Raw genomic sequence first — 13,812 nt, forward strand, 5'->3', positions numbered from 1 at the left:
ATTGACGGGAAATCATTGTGAAGTTCCAGAACTTTCAAATTATTTAAACTTATAAAAATTCTTATTTGATAATTTTTGTTTATTTTACAAAATTGCCAATGTTTCTATGGTAAGGAAATAGTCTTGATTTATACTAATTGCTATAAAAGAGACACATTTAATAAGTCCATCACTACACCTTTAGTTTTGTATTTTGAGTCATTGCTGTGTTTTATTGAAAATTATCTCTAATGCTTCCAATCAATGTTATATGAATTTCAGTCAATTTTCTTGACACATAATTCTATTATTATCAAAATTAAATCCATTGCTTGACTTTAAACGAATAGAAATTATGATTATATTTTAGTTTAATGGGACTTGAAAAAATTATATGATTCTAAATATTAATTTTTAGAATTATTTGGGGGCAATAGCATAAGCTCCATTAGATTAAATTATAGTCCAAGTTTGTCTTCAAGATAAATGATAATTGGAGGCACCTGAAATTATTTTAAAATTTATCGTTCTAATTTTTATGATCTAGCATTGTTTTTTATTTCTATTTAGCTCATACTTATTATACTGTAGAATTTAGATGTGATTGAAATTAAAATTTATTTTATAACTATGTATATATGAATATATGTTTATGAATAACATATCACTCTCAAATATTCTTTAAACCTGAAGTCCCTTATTTTTTTTTATCAAAATTAGTTGGTAAATCCCTTGGAAATGTACATTATACATTCCTTTTATAATACTATTTATTGAGAATTTGTGGATAAGTTTACAATATGCAATATATGGATTATCTACATAAAAAATATTTGTACAAGCATTATTTTTGCAGATAAATTTTAAAGGGTGCTTAGTTCATCTACGAAAATAGTCTGTCAAACTAAATAAATTGACGGTGCTTAGCCCATCCATTGCGATAGTCCGCCAGGTTAAAAAATCTAAGGATGCTTAGCCTATCCACAGTGATAGTCTATCAGGCTAAAATAAAGAGTGTTTAGCCCATCCACAGCAATAGTTCGCCAGGCTAAAAAATCTAAGTGTACTTAGCTCATCCACAACGATAGTTCGTTAGGTTAAAACAAATGTGCTTAGCCTATCTACGGTGATAGTCTGTCAGGCTAAAATAAAGATACTTAGCTCATCTACGATGATAATCTGTTAGGCTAAAATAAAGATGCTTACCCCATAAAAAATGATGGCCCACCAAGTAAGCAAATTAAAGGTGCAAGTCCACCTAAGGAATAGTTTACCAAACTAAGCAAATCAAAGATGCAAATCCATCTAAGGTGAAAATTCTACCATTATCAAGTTTATCAAGACGATAGTTTGCACTAAAAAAAAATTAGGGTGATAACCAAAGCTTTAACATGTAAATGAACCTAAAGATTTTTACTCGAGAAAGAGGGTGTAACAACCCAAAATTTTTAAATTATAAATAAAATGAAAAGAAAATATTATGTTATTAATATTATAGGATTTATTTGAATTGATTTTTAAATAAAGGAAGATAATAATAATAAAAAATTAATTAATAATAAATAATTTAATTAAAGTTAATTTATTAAATAAGAATAAAATAATTAAATTTTTCTAGATTATATTTATTTTATCATTACTAGAGTTTTATTAAACTTTAACATAATAAAATAATGTTGGACCTAAATGTAAACTTCTAAGAAGTTGAGGGACTAGCTATGTAGTTAAAAGAAAAAAAAAATTAGAAAATTAAAAACACAGCAGCAGCAGCCTCCTCTCCCCTCTCTCGCGTCACCCCTCCCCCTCACTTTCTCCCTCTCGCTTTTCGGCCAGCCGGCCAGCACCAGCGCTGGCGAGGCACCGATGGGACTCCCCCACCTCAGGACAACGTCAGGCAGTAGCAGCCACAGCAACAGGCAGCAGGGAGGAAGAGAGAGAGAGAGAAGAAAGGAAAGGAAAAAGAAGAGAGACAGATAGAGAGAGAGAAAGTCAGGCCATTTTTCTGTTGATTCCAGCCACCAACGCCAGTGATCCAAGCTGCCACCTACTCCCCATGAACCCAACTCCATTTGCCGACCAGCCATACCCGGAATGGTGGAGTTTCCGGCAAGAAACGAAGAGAGAGAAAGAGGAGAGAGAAAAATTGGGCAGTGGCTTTCCGGCCATTTTCCTAGTGATCCGACCGTCAGATCAAAAATTTGAGACCATCGATGGACTCAGGATTACGAAATCTTTGAGATAGGACCGGTCCTGCTCCGATCGGACATCGTTTGAAAAATGCGATAATCAGACGGTCTAGATCGCTTGGTGAGATTTTCGCACTTTTTCGATTCCCAAAACTTAAAAATAATTTTATGATAATTATTAATACAATTTGGACTTAATTTAGGTGCAATCGGATCGAGGATAGCTCACCGGCATCGGGACCACATTTTTAGCCAGATCCGGCTGCCTGGCAGCCCGTCTCAGAACGTGATCGATATTATAGTCAATCCTAGCATTTTCAAACATTCTGAATGCGTTCTAGGTGCCATAATTGGCATAGGTAAACTCGAACTCCAAGTTGCTTATTTTCGGCTAATACCGATTTAGAATAAAATTCATAAAATATTCGTGGATGATCAGAAAATTATAATTTCTTTTGCAATAGCCTTATAATATTATTAAGGACCGCGGGGCAAAAATTTTAGAATTTTTAGAGCTTGTCTGAGTAAATTTTTATGAAATGTCAATTATAGGGACTAAAACATAATTTTTCAAGTTTATGACTATTGACTGTGTTGGAGGGCCCAGGATGGGCTATATGACGTTGATGAGATGTGATTGTGAAAATTGAGATTTAGAAGTATTCTTTGAATCTTTTTGTAGGTTGGGTAGTTCCTAAGTACAGAGGAAACTCTGTCGAATTTTCGGCATAAATTAGGATGTGTTTGCCTCTTTAAATTTATTTTTATTTGAATTAGCACTAATAAATTCACAATAAAATTACGTAGGTGATCAGGGTCAACCATCTTCCTTCACCCAACCTCTACAGTAATCTCTGGTGTACTGTGAGTAAAATATTAATTTTAATTATAATTTCAATATTATCATATGTTCAAGCATGTCCATGCATCGCTTATAAATATGTATCTATGTAGTTAGACCCTAGGCACGTTTTATATTGCATTCTTAATTGATGAAGTGCCATGAATGTTATTTGTAGTAATTTGGGGCAGTGTGCGTGCGTTGGCGTGCATGTGGTATGGTATTAGATATGGAAGGATGGGTAGACATGGCTTGAGAGACACTCACTGGGACCCGATCCTTTATAGATAAGTCAGGGTAGACAAGACTTGAGAGACACTTGCTGGGACCTCGCATTTTGTTTATTAAGCGAAAGTCCGACTTGAGAGACACTCACTGGTAGAGGTTGGTTTAAGAGAGCTGTATAGGGGATCAGCTCCCATATATGTACTGTTTGAACAGTTTTGAGTGGGTGAGTGCTCCAAATTGCCTTTTTACTGCTATGATATGGTTGGTATGAAAATTATGATGATGTTGCATTCCATTCCTTAGGATGAATTAGCTTTAGTTGCTTATAGAATTTGTGGTTAAAATTAGTATTTTACTCTCTGAGTCAAACGCTCACTTCTGTTCACCTATTTTTCCAGGTTACAGGAGGAATTCTTTTACAGAGCAACCTACTTTCTTCCTTGAAAGTTTAACGTCGATTATTTAATTGTTTTTATTATTTTTCTAAATTTGAAATCTAGAGCTCCGCATGTGTTAGCAGTAGTATAGACCCTATTAGGAATTGTGTTAATTTAAATTTTTGAGGTTAATAAATAAAGATTTGTATGATACTTAAACAATTTGTAAAGGCTATAATCGGTTTGAGCCGGGCTCCCCTATTTTGAGTTTTTGATAATTATTGGACTAAGTTGGTCCGAAATAAAATTATAATATTTTAATTTAAATTATTTTTATATGTATATTGGGCATAAATTATGGGTCTAGTCATTGGTTTGGGAATAGTAATGCTTACTACGGGCTTTTGGGGGCTTTATGTCAGCCCAAATCCTAGTGTCGGTCCTGCCCATAGGTTGGGTCGTGACATAGGAGGGGGGGGGGGGGGAGGGGGGACTAATTATATAGCTCTTCAAAATATATATAATTAATTCAATAACTCGGGTTTTTGAATAGCCTATGATCCTAATGATATTTAATGGTTTAATTGGTTCAACCACTATAAGACTCACTTGATAAAATGAAAGAATCTTGATTAAAGATAAGCAATCCTGCCAAGGATTGCCAAATATAGCGATACTTATAATTATGCACTATAAATAGAAATATAATCCTATAATTATGTTAGCTAATAATATCTACATAATTACGTAGTTGACTTACTATAACTAACTATTATATATATCCTATATAAAGAGATTAGATGTTCTTTCTTCCTAATCAATTTAATATACTATTCTTTTATGCTAGCTCTAACTTAAATGCTGAAAGGTTTTCATCGGATCCATATCCGGTGGATCTTTAACCTATTTATTTTTTATTTTACAGGTCCATACCACAAGAAATTTCCATGGATCGCAACACTTATAAAACACAATATATATATACACACACACACACACACACCGTATCAGAGTTTGGTTTGATTAGAAATTTTTTATAATCTATATAAATGAAGAGGATGGGCTTGAATTATTATAACCTTTGTGTTTCTAACTTGTGCTTAATTAAATATATTAAAAATATATATTTTTTATTTTAATTATTAATCACAATAAATTTTATAATTAAAATATATTTATATCATCTCAATATTCTACATATTGCATTGCCCTTTTAGGGAAGTTAGTTGTTATTTTTTTTTTAAGAGATTGGAAAAATGAAAACTCGAACTTAAATCTGTTATATTTTTTTGACAACTGAATCAAATTAAGTTATATAAATTGTTAAATTATTCCACAATTTAATAAAAATGATATTATTTTATTAATGCATTAAGAAATATAATATTCACATCTGAACTTCAATGTTTTATATTGGAAAAACCAGTTTTAAGCCCTATACTTTTAGTTTTTTTTTTTAATTAGTCCCTATACTTTAATTTGATCACATTGAGCCTTTGAACTTGTTATTGAGCCTCGTGTTCTTCACGCATAAAATAAGTGTTCTTTTTTGAGCTTATTGTCTACAAATTGAAGTATAAAGACTCAATAAATAAATGAATAAACGGAAAAAAGGCTCCTTGACGGTGTTTACTTTGAATTAATTAGGCTCAATTTGAAAAATAAAGGACATAATTGATTGAAAATATATATATATATATATACAACTCAACTCAACTCAACTAAGCCTTTGTCCCAAAAATTTAAGGTCGGCTATATGGATTCGCTTTCTCCACTCTGAACGATTTTGGGTTAAATTCTCAGAAATGTGTAGTGCTTCTAGGTCATGTTGTACTACTCTACTCCAAGTCAATTTAGGTCTACCCCTTTTTTTCTTTCTATCCTCTAACCTAATGTGCTCTACTTGTCTAACTGGAGCCTCCGTATGTCTACGCTTCACATGACCAAACCACCTCAATCTCCCTTCTCTCAACTTATCTTCAATTGGCACAACTCCTACCTTTTCTCTAATACTCTCATTACGGACTTTATCTAGTCTAGTATGGCCACTCATCCACCTTAACATTCTCATCTCTGCAACTCTTATCTTAGATGCATACGACTCTTTCAGTGCCCAACACTCACTACCATATAACATAGCCGGTCGTATGGTACATGGTAAAATTTTCCTTTCAATTTATTGGGAATCTTACGATCACATAAAACTCCCGTGGCACGTCTCCACTTCAACCATCCGGCTTTAATCCTATGACTAACATCCTCCTCACATCCCCCATCTACTTGAAGGACTGAGCCTAGATATTTAAAGTGATTACTTTAGGGCAGTATCACTCCATTCAAACTAACTCCTTCCCTATCACCAGTTTGGCCTTCACTGAACCTGCAATGCATGTATTCTGTCTTCGTTCTACTTAACTTAAAACCCTTTGACTCTAAAGTACTTCTCCAAAGTTCTAGCTTTCTATTGACTCCTTCTCGTGTCTCATCTATCAGAACAATATCATCCGCAAACATTATGCACCAAGGAATACTCTCTTGTATATGTTTCGTCAGTTCATCTAAAACTAATGTAAAAAGGTAAGGGTTTATTACTGATCCTTGGTATAATCCAATTGAGATCGGAAAATCTCTTGTGTCCCCTCCCCATGTGCGCACAATAGTAGTTGCTCCTTCATACATATCTTTCAATACTTGTATGTACCTAATAGATACCCTCTTTTGTTCTAACACATTCCATAAGACCTCTCTTGGAACACTATCGTAAGCCTTCTCTAAATCAATAAAAACCATGTGTAGATCTTTCTTCACATCTCTATATTTCTCCATCAAGCTTCTAATGAGAAAGATCGCTTCCATAGTAGAACAACCGGGCATGAAACCAAATTGATTGAGAGAGATAGAAGTATCATGACGTAGTCGATGCTCCACAACTCTCTCCCACAACTTCATAGTATGGCTCATGAGTTTAATTTCCCTATAGTTTGAGCAACTCTCTATGTCTCCCTTATTTTTAAAAATAGGTACTAAAATACTCTTCCTCCATTCATCAGGCATTTTCTTTGAGTTTAGAATCTTATTAAATAATTTAGTTAACCATTCCACTCCCATATCTCCCAAATACTTCCACACTTCAATTGGTATTTCATCGGGTCCACAGGCTTTACCCACTTTCATTCTCTTAAGTGCTTTCTTTACTTCTAAAGATCTAATCCTTCTAGTATAATTCACATTCTTTTCTGTTGTTTTATAATCTATATTCACACTATTACCATTTTGACTATTATTAAAGAGATCATTAAAATAATTTCTCCATCTTTCTTTAATGTCCTCATCTTTCACCAACACTTTTCCTTCTTTATCCTTAATGCACCTAACTTGATTGAGATCTTGACATTTCCTTTCTCTCCTCCTTGCTAATCTATAAATATCTTTCTCCCCTTCTTTAGTTTCAAGTTTCTCATATAACTTTTCAAAGGCTTGTGCTCTTGCTTGACTAACTGCCTTTTTTGCCTCTTTCTTTGCTATCTTGTACTGTTCATATGCCTCATTATTATCACATTTAGGTAATTTCTTATACCATTCCCTTTTTCTCTTCACTGCCTTTTGTACTTCCTCATTCCACCACCATCTCTCTTTTGAGGGTGGTCCATGTCCTTTAGACTCTCCAAGTACTTTTCTAGCTACTTCTCTAATCTTTGATGCCATCTGTATCCACATATCATTTGCCTCCATATCCAGCTTCCATACTTCGGACTCAAGAAGCTCGTTTTTGAACTTCACTTGCTTTACTCCTTTGAACTCCCACCACTTTGTTCGAGCTACACTATTTTTTCTGACCTTACTTGAATTGTTCCTAAACTTGACATCCAAGACCACCAACCGATGTTGACTTGTTAAAGCCTCTCCTGGAATGACCTTGCAATCCTTGCATAGAGCTCTATTTGTCTTCCTAGTTAAGAGGAAGTCGATTTGGCTTCTATGTTGCCCACTTTTGAAAGTCACTAAATGTGACTCTCTTTTTATAAAGTAGGTATTTGCTAGTATTAGGTCGTATGCCATAGCAAAATCCAGAATGCTTTTTCCCTCCTCATTTCGACTGCCAAAACCAAAACCTCCATGAACATTCTCATAACCTTATCTATCACTTCCTACATGCCCATTCAAATCTCCACCAATGAAAACATTCTCTTCATTCGGTATGCTTTGCATTAAATCATCCATATCTTCCCAAAACATTTGTTTACTCTCACTGTCTAGTCCTATTTGTGGGGCATAAGCACTAACTATATTTATTGTTTCTCCTTCTAGTACTAGCTTTACTAGTATAATTCTATCTCCTACTCTTTTCACAGCTATTACTGAGTCTTTCAATATCCTGTCTATGATTATGCCCACTCCGTTCTTGTTTCTCTCCTTTCTGGTAAACCACAGTTTGTATCCTGAATTACCCACTTCCTTACTTTTCTCTCCTACCCATTTAGTCTCCTGAATGCGAGCAATATTAACCCTTCTCCTTTCCAAGGTATCCACAAGCTCCATTAATTTTCCTGTAAGTGATCCAACATTCCAAGTACCAACCCTGATCCTCCTCCTATCCTGCTCCTTCCTAATTGGTCTCCTTCTATGATATCTTCTATTGTTTTCTATGTCTATCGTGTGTTCTGTTCCGCCATTTATTCTACTATCTGTCCTATGGACTAACTTCTTTACCCACACCCGTCCATGATGTGGGAACCCTTGCTCACTTAACACCACACCCGGGCGCCGGCATGGCGCTGCCGCTTCAGTGAACACCCTACACCCTTGCATATTTCTCACTACACCCGGGCTCCGATGTAGCGCATCGTTAGTAGAGGACGCCCCAACGTTTATATCATTTGAATCCATATCATAGGGTGTGACGAAATTTTTACGCTGGTTGTCACCTACCGCAACCCTCCTCCTTTATCCAGGCTTGGGACCGGCTAAGCACAAACTACTTAGGCGGAGTTATATATATATATATATATATATATATATATATATATATATATATATATATATATATATATATATATATATATATATATATGATATTAAGAAAAATATATAAACTTTATTTTTTTACTTAACCCTTCAAATATATATCGTTAATGATAATACAAAAACTTTAAAACTTTAAATGTGAAATATAATCTTTGCAAAAAAGAAAGGGATTTAAGTTTGAAGGATAATACTCAAGTTTGAATTTTATACGTTGGTTATTTATAATTTAAATTTGAATTAATTTATTTATACACATATTTAATTAAATTTAAAATAAATTTTTTATAATAATATTAATAAATTTTTATATATTATATTTTATTTAAAATATTTTATTAAATTATTAATTTTTTAAAATATAAATTATTAAAAAATAATATATATATATATTATTAATTAAAATATATAAAATTAAATAAATATAAATTTTTTAATGGATAATTAAATTTGGATCGAATTTAATAGAAGAAAATAAATTGAAATCAAATTTGAGATAAATTTAAATTTTAAAAATATTAATCAAATAGACTAATTTTCATAAATATTTTAATAGTCGCCATACTTAATCATATTCACATAAAATAAAAAGTAATGTATGTAAAGTTACGTGAAATTATAGTCAATATCAATTACTGGAAAAATTGTACAATAAAATTGATTTCACTAAATAAAAATTCTTCTAATTATTGAGTCATTCAGCTGGACCTCCTTACTAAAACGGCGTCGTAGCTGGCTAGACCTCTTTAATAAAAACGGCGTCGTAGCTTAGCTGAAGTAAATCCTATGATCTTTGGGACCTGTCCAATCAGCAATTTCAGTTAAAATCATGGAGGAGGAAATGTCCCTCGCCTAAAATTGCAGCGAAGATAAAGAGATTTAAAACTCGTATGGCTTTCTTTCTCACAACTAAGGAGCTTTAAAAATTCCATCTTTTCCCATTTCTTGATGTGTTTTGGCAAGATTTGCAATCTTCACTATTTCTCGAAGCTAATTGTAGCAACCGTTGTGGTGGCAGCTTAGCTTGGTGCCAAGCAAAAGAAATTCTTTTTGGAGGTTCTGAAATTACCAAAAGTGGGAAGAATTGAGGGTTCTCAAACCCATTATCAGGTTATTACTAATTGTATTGTTAAGATGTATTAATACCTTAAATCTTGCAGTGTTTCCTTAAGTTCTATATTTGTTGACCTTTTATTGTTTGTAGGTTTCACTTATCTTGTTGTTGTTTTTCTTGATTCTGTAGGTTATTAAACTTGAATGCTTTCCAAACTTACAGATTTAGGAATTCAATGAAAGAGCTTTTGGCAGCTTATGTGTACTTGGGCTATTATTCTATCAATGTTTTTTGAGAGTTAAATCTATCAAAAACTTTGAAAGTATATAGTTTGTTGAAACTTTTAGTAACATTCTGAAGATTTCTGGTATTTTATGAATCCTTTCCCCAATAAATTTCAATGATATTGATATGTATATGCTATTTTACAATTATAGCCCAATGTTTTAATTATGGACCATAAATCACAATATTTGACATTAGCTGCAATTATAGTTAAAACCCAAAATTGCTTTAGAGTTGTCTACTAAGCTTACAATTATGATAAACTTACAAAAATGGTAAGCCATAAACTTACAATTATAGCAAATGCCTCAAAATTACAATTGTGGTAACCAAATACCCTAAAGAGATTTGTACTTTTTTTAATTAACCTAATTGATTGTTTTAAAAATTATAGTTATAATTATAAGTTTAGTCGACAACTCTAAATCAATTTTGATTGGAATTTTTTTATTCAAAATGAGAATGTTTGGCTATAATTGCAAATTACTACAAACTTTTGGCCTTTTATATCCTATTGTCCTATTGATTTTGGTTTAGGGAAGTAGGACTAATGATGGTGACTTTTTATTTTTTGAAATTTTGCCATAAACTATTGCTAATTTAAAAGCCAACTTACCATCCACATGTTCACAACCTTCATTTGCATAAGTTGTTGGCCTAATGCCAATTTTTTTGCAGCTCAATTGTGAATAATCAGATGGCAGCCCCTGAGACAGCAGGGGCAATTCCTTTTGATTTGTAGAAAATAACTTATAGGAGCTGAGGTCGTTTCCAGTTCATGATTAATAATCCACGTTAGTAGTCACTACACTTTTGAACATTGGATGTAGTCCGCATGCATTATAATTTATATGGAAACGGAATGCAGTCATTCTTAATATTGAGACAAGAAAGAGAGTGTACAATCAATATCTTGATTGCTTTTCATTTATCTATAGTAGAATTTGCATTTTTGAAACCTTGAGTAACACTTTCGTTTTCTCTTGAATCAGGTTGCTGCAAAAGTAAAGAGTAGAGAATCCATGCTATCTACTGGTATGCTTGTTGCTTCTCTGCCATTGCCTATGTATCAATATTTGTATCTTTATTCTTTATGACTGATGCTGCATGCCTCCAGTTGTTAGCAGTTTGATCTTCATTAACCACAGGGGATTGATTGAAATCATCCCTGAAAGCATACGGAACCTTTGGAATGAATGGGAGCTCCGTGGGGCAGTTATGGTCAGCCTCTCTATTCAGATGGTCTTAATTGTATTGGGAAACCGAAGAAAGTACATTGCCCGAGATTGGCTGGCAATTGTCCTTTGGCTTGTTTACCTGTCGGCAGATTGGATTGTAAATGTTTCACTTGGTGTTCTCTCCAATATGGAATCAACCAATAAAAACGGATTGCTGGATCCAAAGTATGTGATAATGTCATTTTGGGCACCATTTCTTCTTCTGCATCTTGGTGGTCCTGACACCATTACAGCCTATTCAATGGAAGATAATGAATTATGGATGAGGCAATTGCTTGGGCTAACTGTCAAGTTTGGGGGGGCATTTTATGTCTTACTTAGATCATGGATGGGAAGTCCATTTAACTTTCTAGCACTTCCAATGTTCATAGTTGCAATCATCAAGTGTGGGGAGAGGACTTGGGCTCTACGATTTGCAAGTACTGACCAGTTCAGGAAATCCATGCTTCCTCGGCCTGATCCAGGACATAGCTATGCTAAATTCATGGATTATTACGCTTCACTAATAGCTGAGGGTAACAACGTATCACTGGAGCCAGTGATTGATGAAGCTTCCATTGTGCTGGGTCAATCTTGTAAAGCTGTAGAAAACAGCATTGTCCCTGACGCTGCAATCTTGCATGATGCTGCATATTGCTTTAAAACTTTCAAGAGGTTATTTGCTGATCTCATCCTCAGCTACCAGGACCTAAAGAGTAGCAGGTCCCTTTTCCATGATGAGCACATGACTTGGGAGAAAGCTTTCAAAGTGATAGAGATTGAGCTTGGATTCATGTACAATTTGCTTTATACCAAGGCAATTGTGATACATGATTATCGCGGCAGCTTTCTTCGTACTATCAGTTTATCTTCTACCATTTTTGCTCTCATAGCCTTTTTTATAATTGATAAGCCTTCTTATTCGAGAATTGACAAAATCATAACTTGTGTGTTGCTGTTTGCTGCTATTGCTTTACAAGTATATGAGATGATTGTTCTACTTTCCTCAGATTTGACATTACTTTGGCTAAGCAAGCACAAAAATCTGTTGGTGGATCTCATCTACAAGACCATCTGCTATATCCAGTCATGGTTGCAACCTTTTTATATTACGCCATCTGTGAACAAGAGATGGTCTAATTGCATTGCAAAATTCAATCTAATAAGAATTTGCCTCGATGATAAGCCAATCATGTTCAGTGGAATCTTCAGGTTCTTATGCATTTATGAGATGCTAGAGAAGCGGCACTTCAAAGTCTTGGATGCTGTCAGCCCCGATTTAAAAAAGCTGGTGTTTGAGCAACTTTTGGTGAAGTCTAGGAATGAACTGGACATAAGCATTTCTAGGCAATTATGTGCTCAAAGGGGTGATCAGGTACTCAGAGAAATGGGTTGTTTTGACAAGATTGGCTGGAGTGTCAAAGCAGAATTTGATCAGAGCATTCTTCTATGGCATATTGCCACGGATCTCTGCTTTTACTTGGATGTAAACAAAAAGTCAAATGTAATTGAAACCCCAATATGTAAAGAAAGCAAATCTTTAGCAGAATACATGTTGTATCTTCTAGTTATGTGCCCTTTCATGCTTCCTAAAGGGATTGGGCAGATTAGATTTCAAGATACCTGTGCTGAGGCCACCCAATTTTTTCAAGAAAAAAAGGACATATCAGATGAAAACAAAGCTTGCACTGCATTGCTTGAGGTGAACACTGATTTTCCTCCATCTCAAGTGAAAGGAGATAGAAGCAAGTCAGTATTATTCGACGCAAGTAAGCTTGCCAAGTTCTTACAATCCTTGGAGACAGAAGAGCAATGGACAAGTGAGAAGAAGTGGGAGATGATAAATCGTGTGTGGATAGAGATGCTTTCTTATGCTGCAAATCAGTGTGGATCAAACAACCATGCCAAGCAACTCACAGGAGGAGGGGAGCTGCTCACTCATGTCTGGCTATTGATGGCTCATCTGGGTATTACTGAACAATTTCAGATTTCTAAAGGCAATGCAAGGGTGAAGTTGGTTGGGAGTTGAACATTCCTGAGGAGAAATAATTGTTTGTAATTTATCAAGAAATATTATTTAGAGCTTGGCATTTTTGTTGCCCCATTTGGGCATGGAAGAGTTACATATATGGATTGTACTGTATAAACATATCAATTATTTTTAAAAATACATCGCTAGATAGTTATAATGGAGAAATAATTAATTATTAGAGAAATTTATGAGGAAAAGTTGCAACTTTGATCGATGTGTTAAAAATTGAAGTTTTCAAAAAATACAATAAAAAATATAATTGCAATCGAAAATTATAAATATAAAGCTCAATATATTGTAACGAACCAATTTACTTAATTAATAAACTTAAAAATTATAAAATATATGAAAAAAAATCAAATAAACTTTTGTACTTTTAATTAATGGTCAAATAAGTTTTCATCTGATAAATTTTTTTTAATAATAAAATATTATTTTTTTAATGTTTAAATATTAAAAATTATATATTATTTTAAATTAAAATAAATTATGAAAAAATTAAAAACATATAAACAAAAATTATTTAATATTAAAAAAATTAAATGAAGTTATATTTTAATTTTTCTTTTAAAAATTAATCTATTTAACCTT

At 33.5% G+C, this 13,812-nt stretch overlaps 1 protein-coding gene across 6 annotated transcripts; it reads left to right on the top strand.

The window, feature by feature from the left end:
* The first annotated feature begins 9,424 nt into the window (after positions 1–9,424).
* Positions 9,425–13,418, top strand: LOC110661293 (uncharacterized). 6 transcript variants are annotated; one of them, XM_058148503.1, is made up of 5 exons: positions 9,425–9,521; positions 9,652–9,743; positions 10,651–10,766; positions 10,965–11,007; positions 11,090–13,418. In XM_058148503.1, exons 4-5 carry the CDS (start codon positions 10,995–10,997, stop codon positions 13,216–13,218), a joined length of 2,142 nt encoding a protein of 713 aa, XP_058004486.1. In that variant the 5' UTR covers positions 9,425–9,521; positions 9,652–9,743; positions 10,651–10,766; positions 10,965–10,994; the 3' UTR covers positions 13,219–13,418. The 6 variants fall into 6 exon arrangements, with proteins under 6 accessions (XP_058004486.1, XP_021675578.2, XP_021675580.2 ...); XM_058148504.1 differs by having other exon boundaries at positions 9,455–9,521; positions 9,657–9,743; XM_021819886.2 differs by lacking the exon at positions 10,651–10,766.
* The last annotated feature ends 394 nt before the right edge of the window (positions 13,419–13,812 follow it).

This window comes from Hevea brasiliensis, chromosome 6 (assembly GCF_030052815.1).
Source record: "Hevea brasiliensis isolate MT/VB/25A 57/8 chromosome 6, ASM3005281v1, whole genome shotgun sequence".
NCBI lineage: Eukaryota > Viridiplantae > Streptophyta > Magnoliopsida > Malpighiales > Euphorbiaceae > Hevea > Hevea brasiliensis.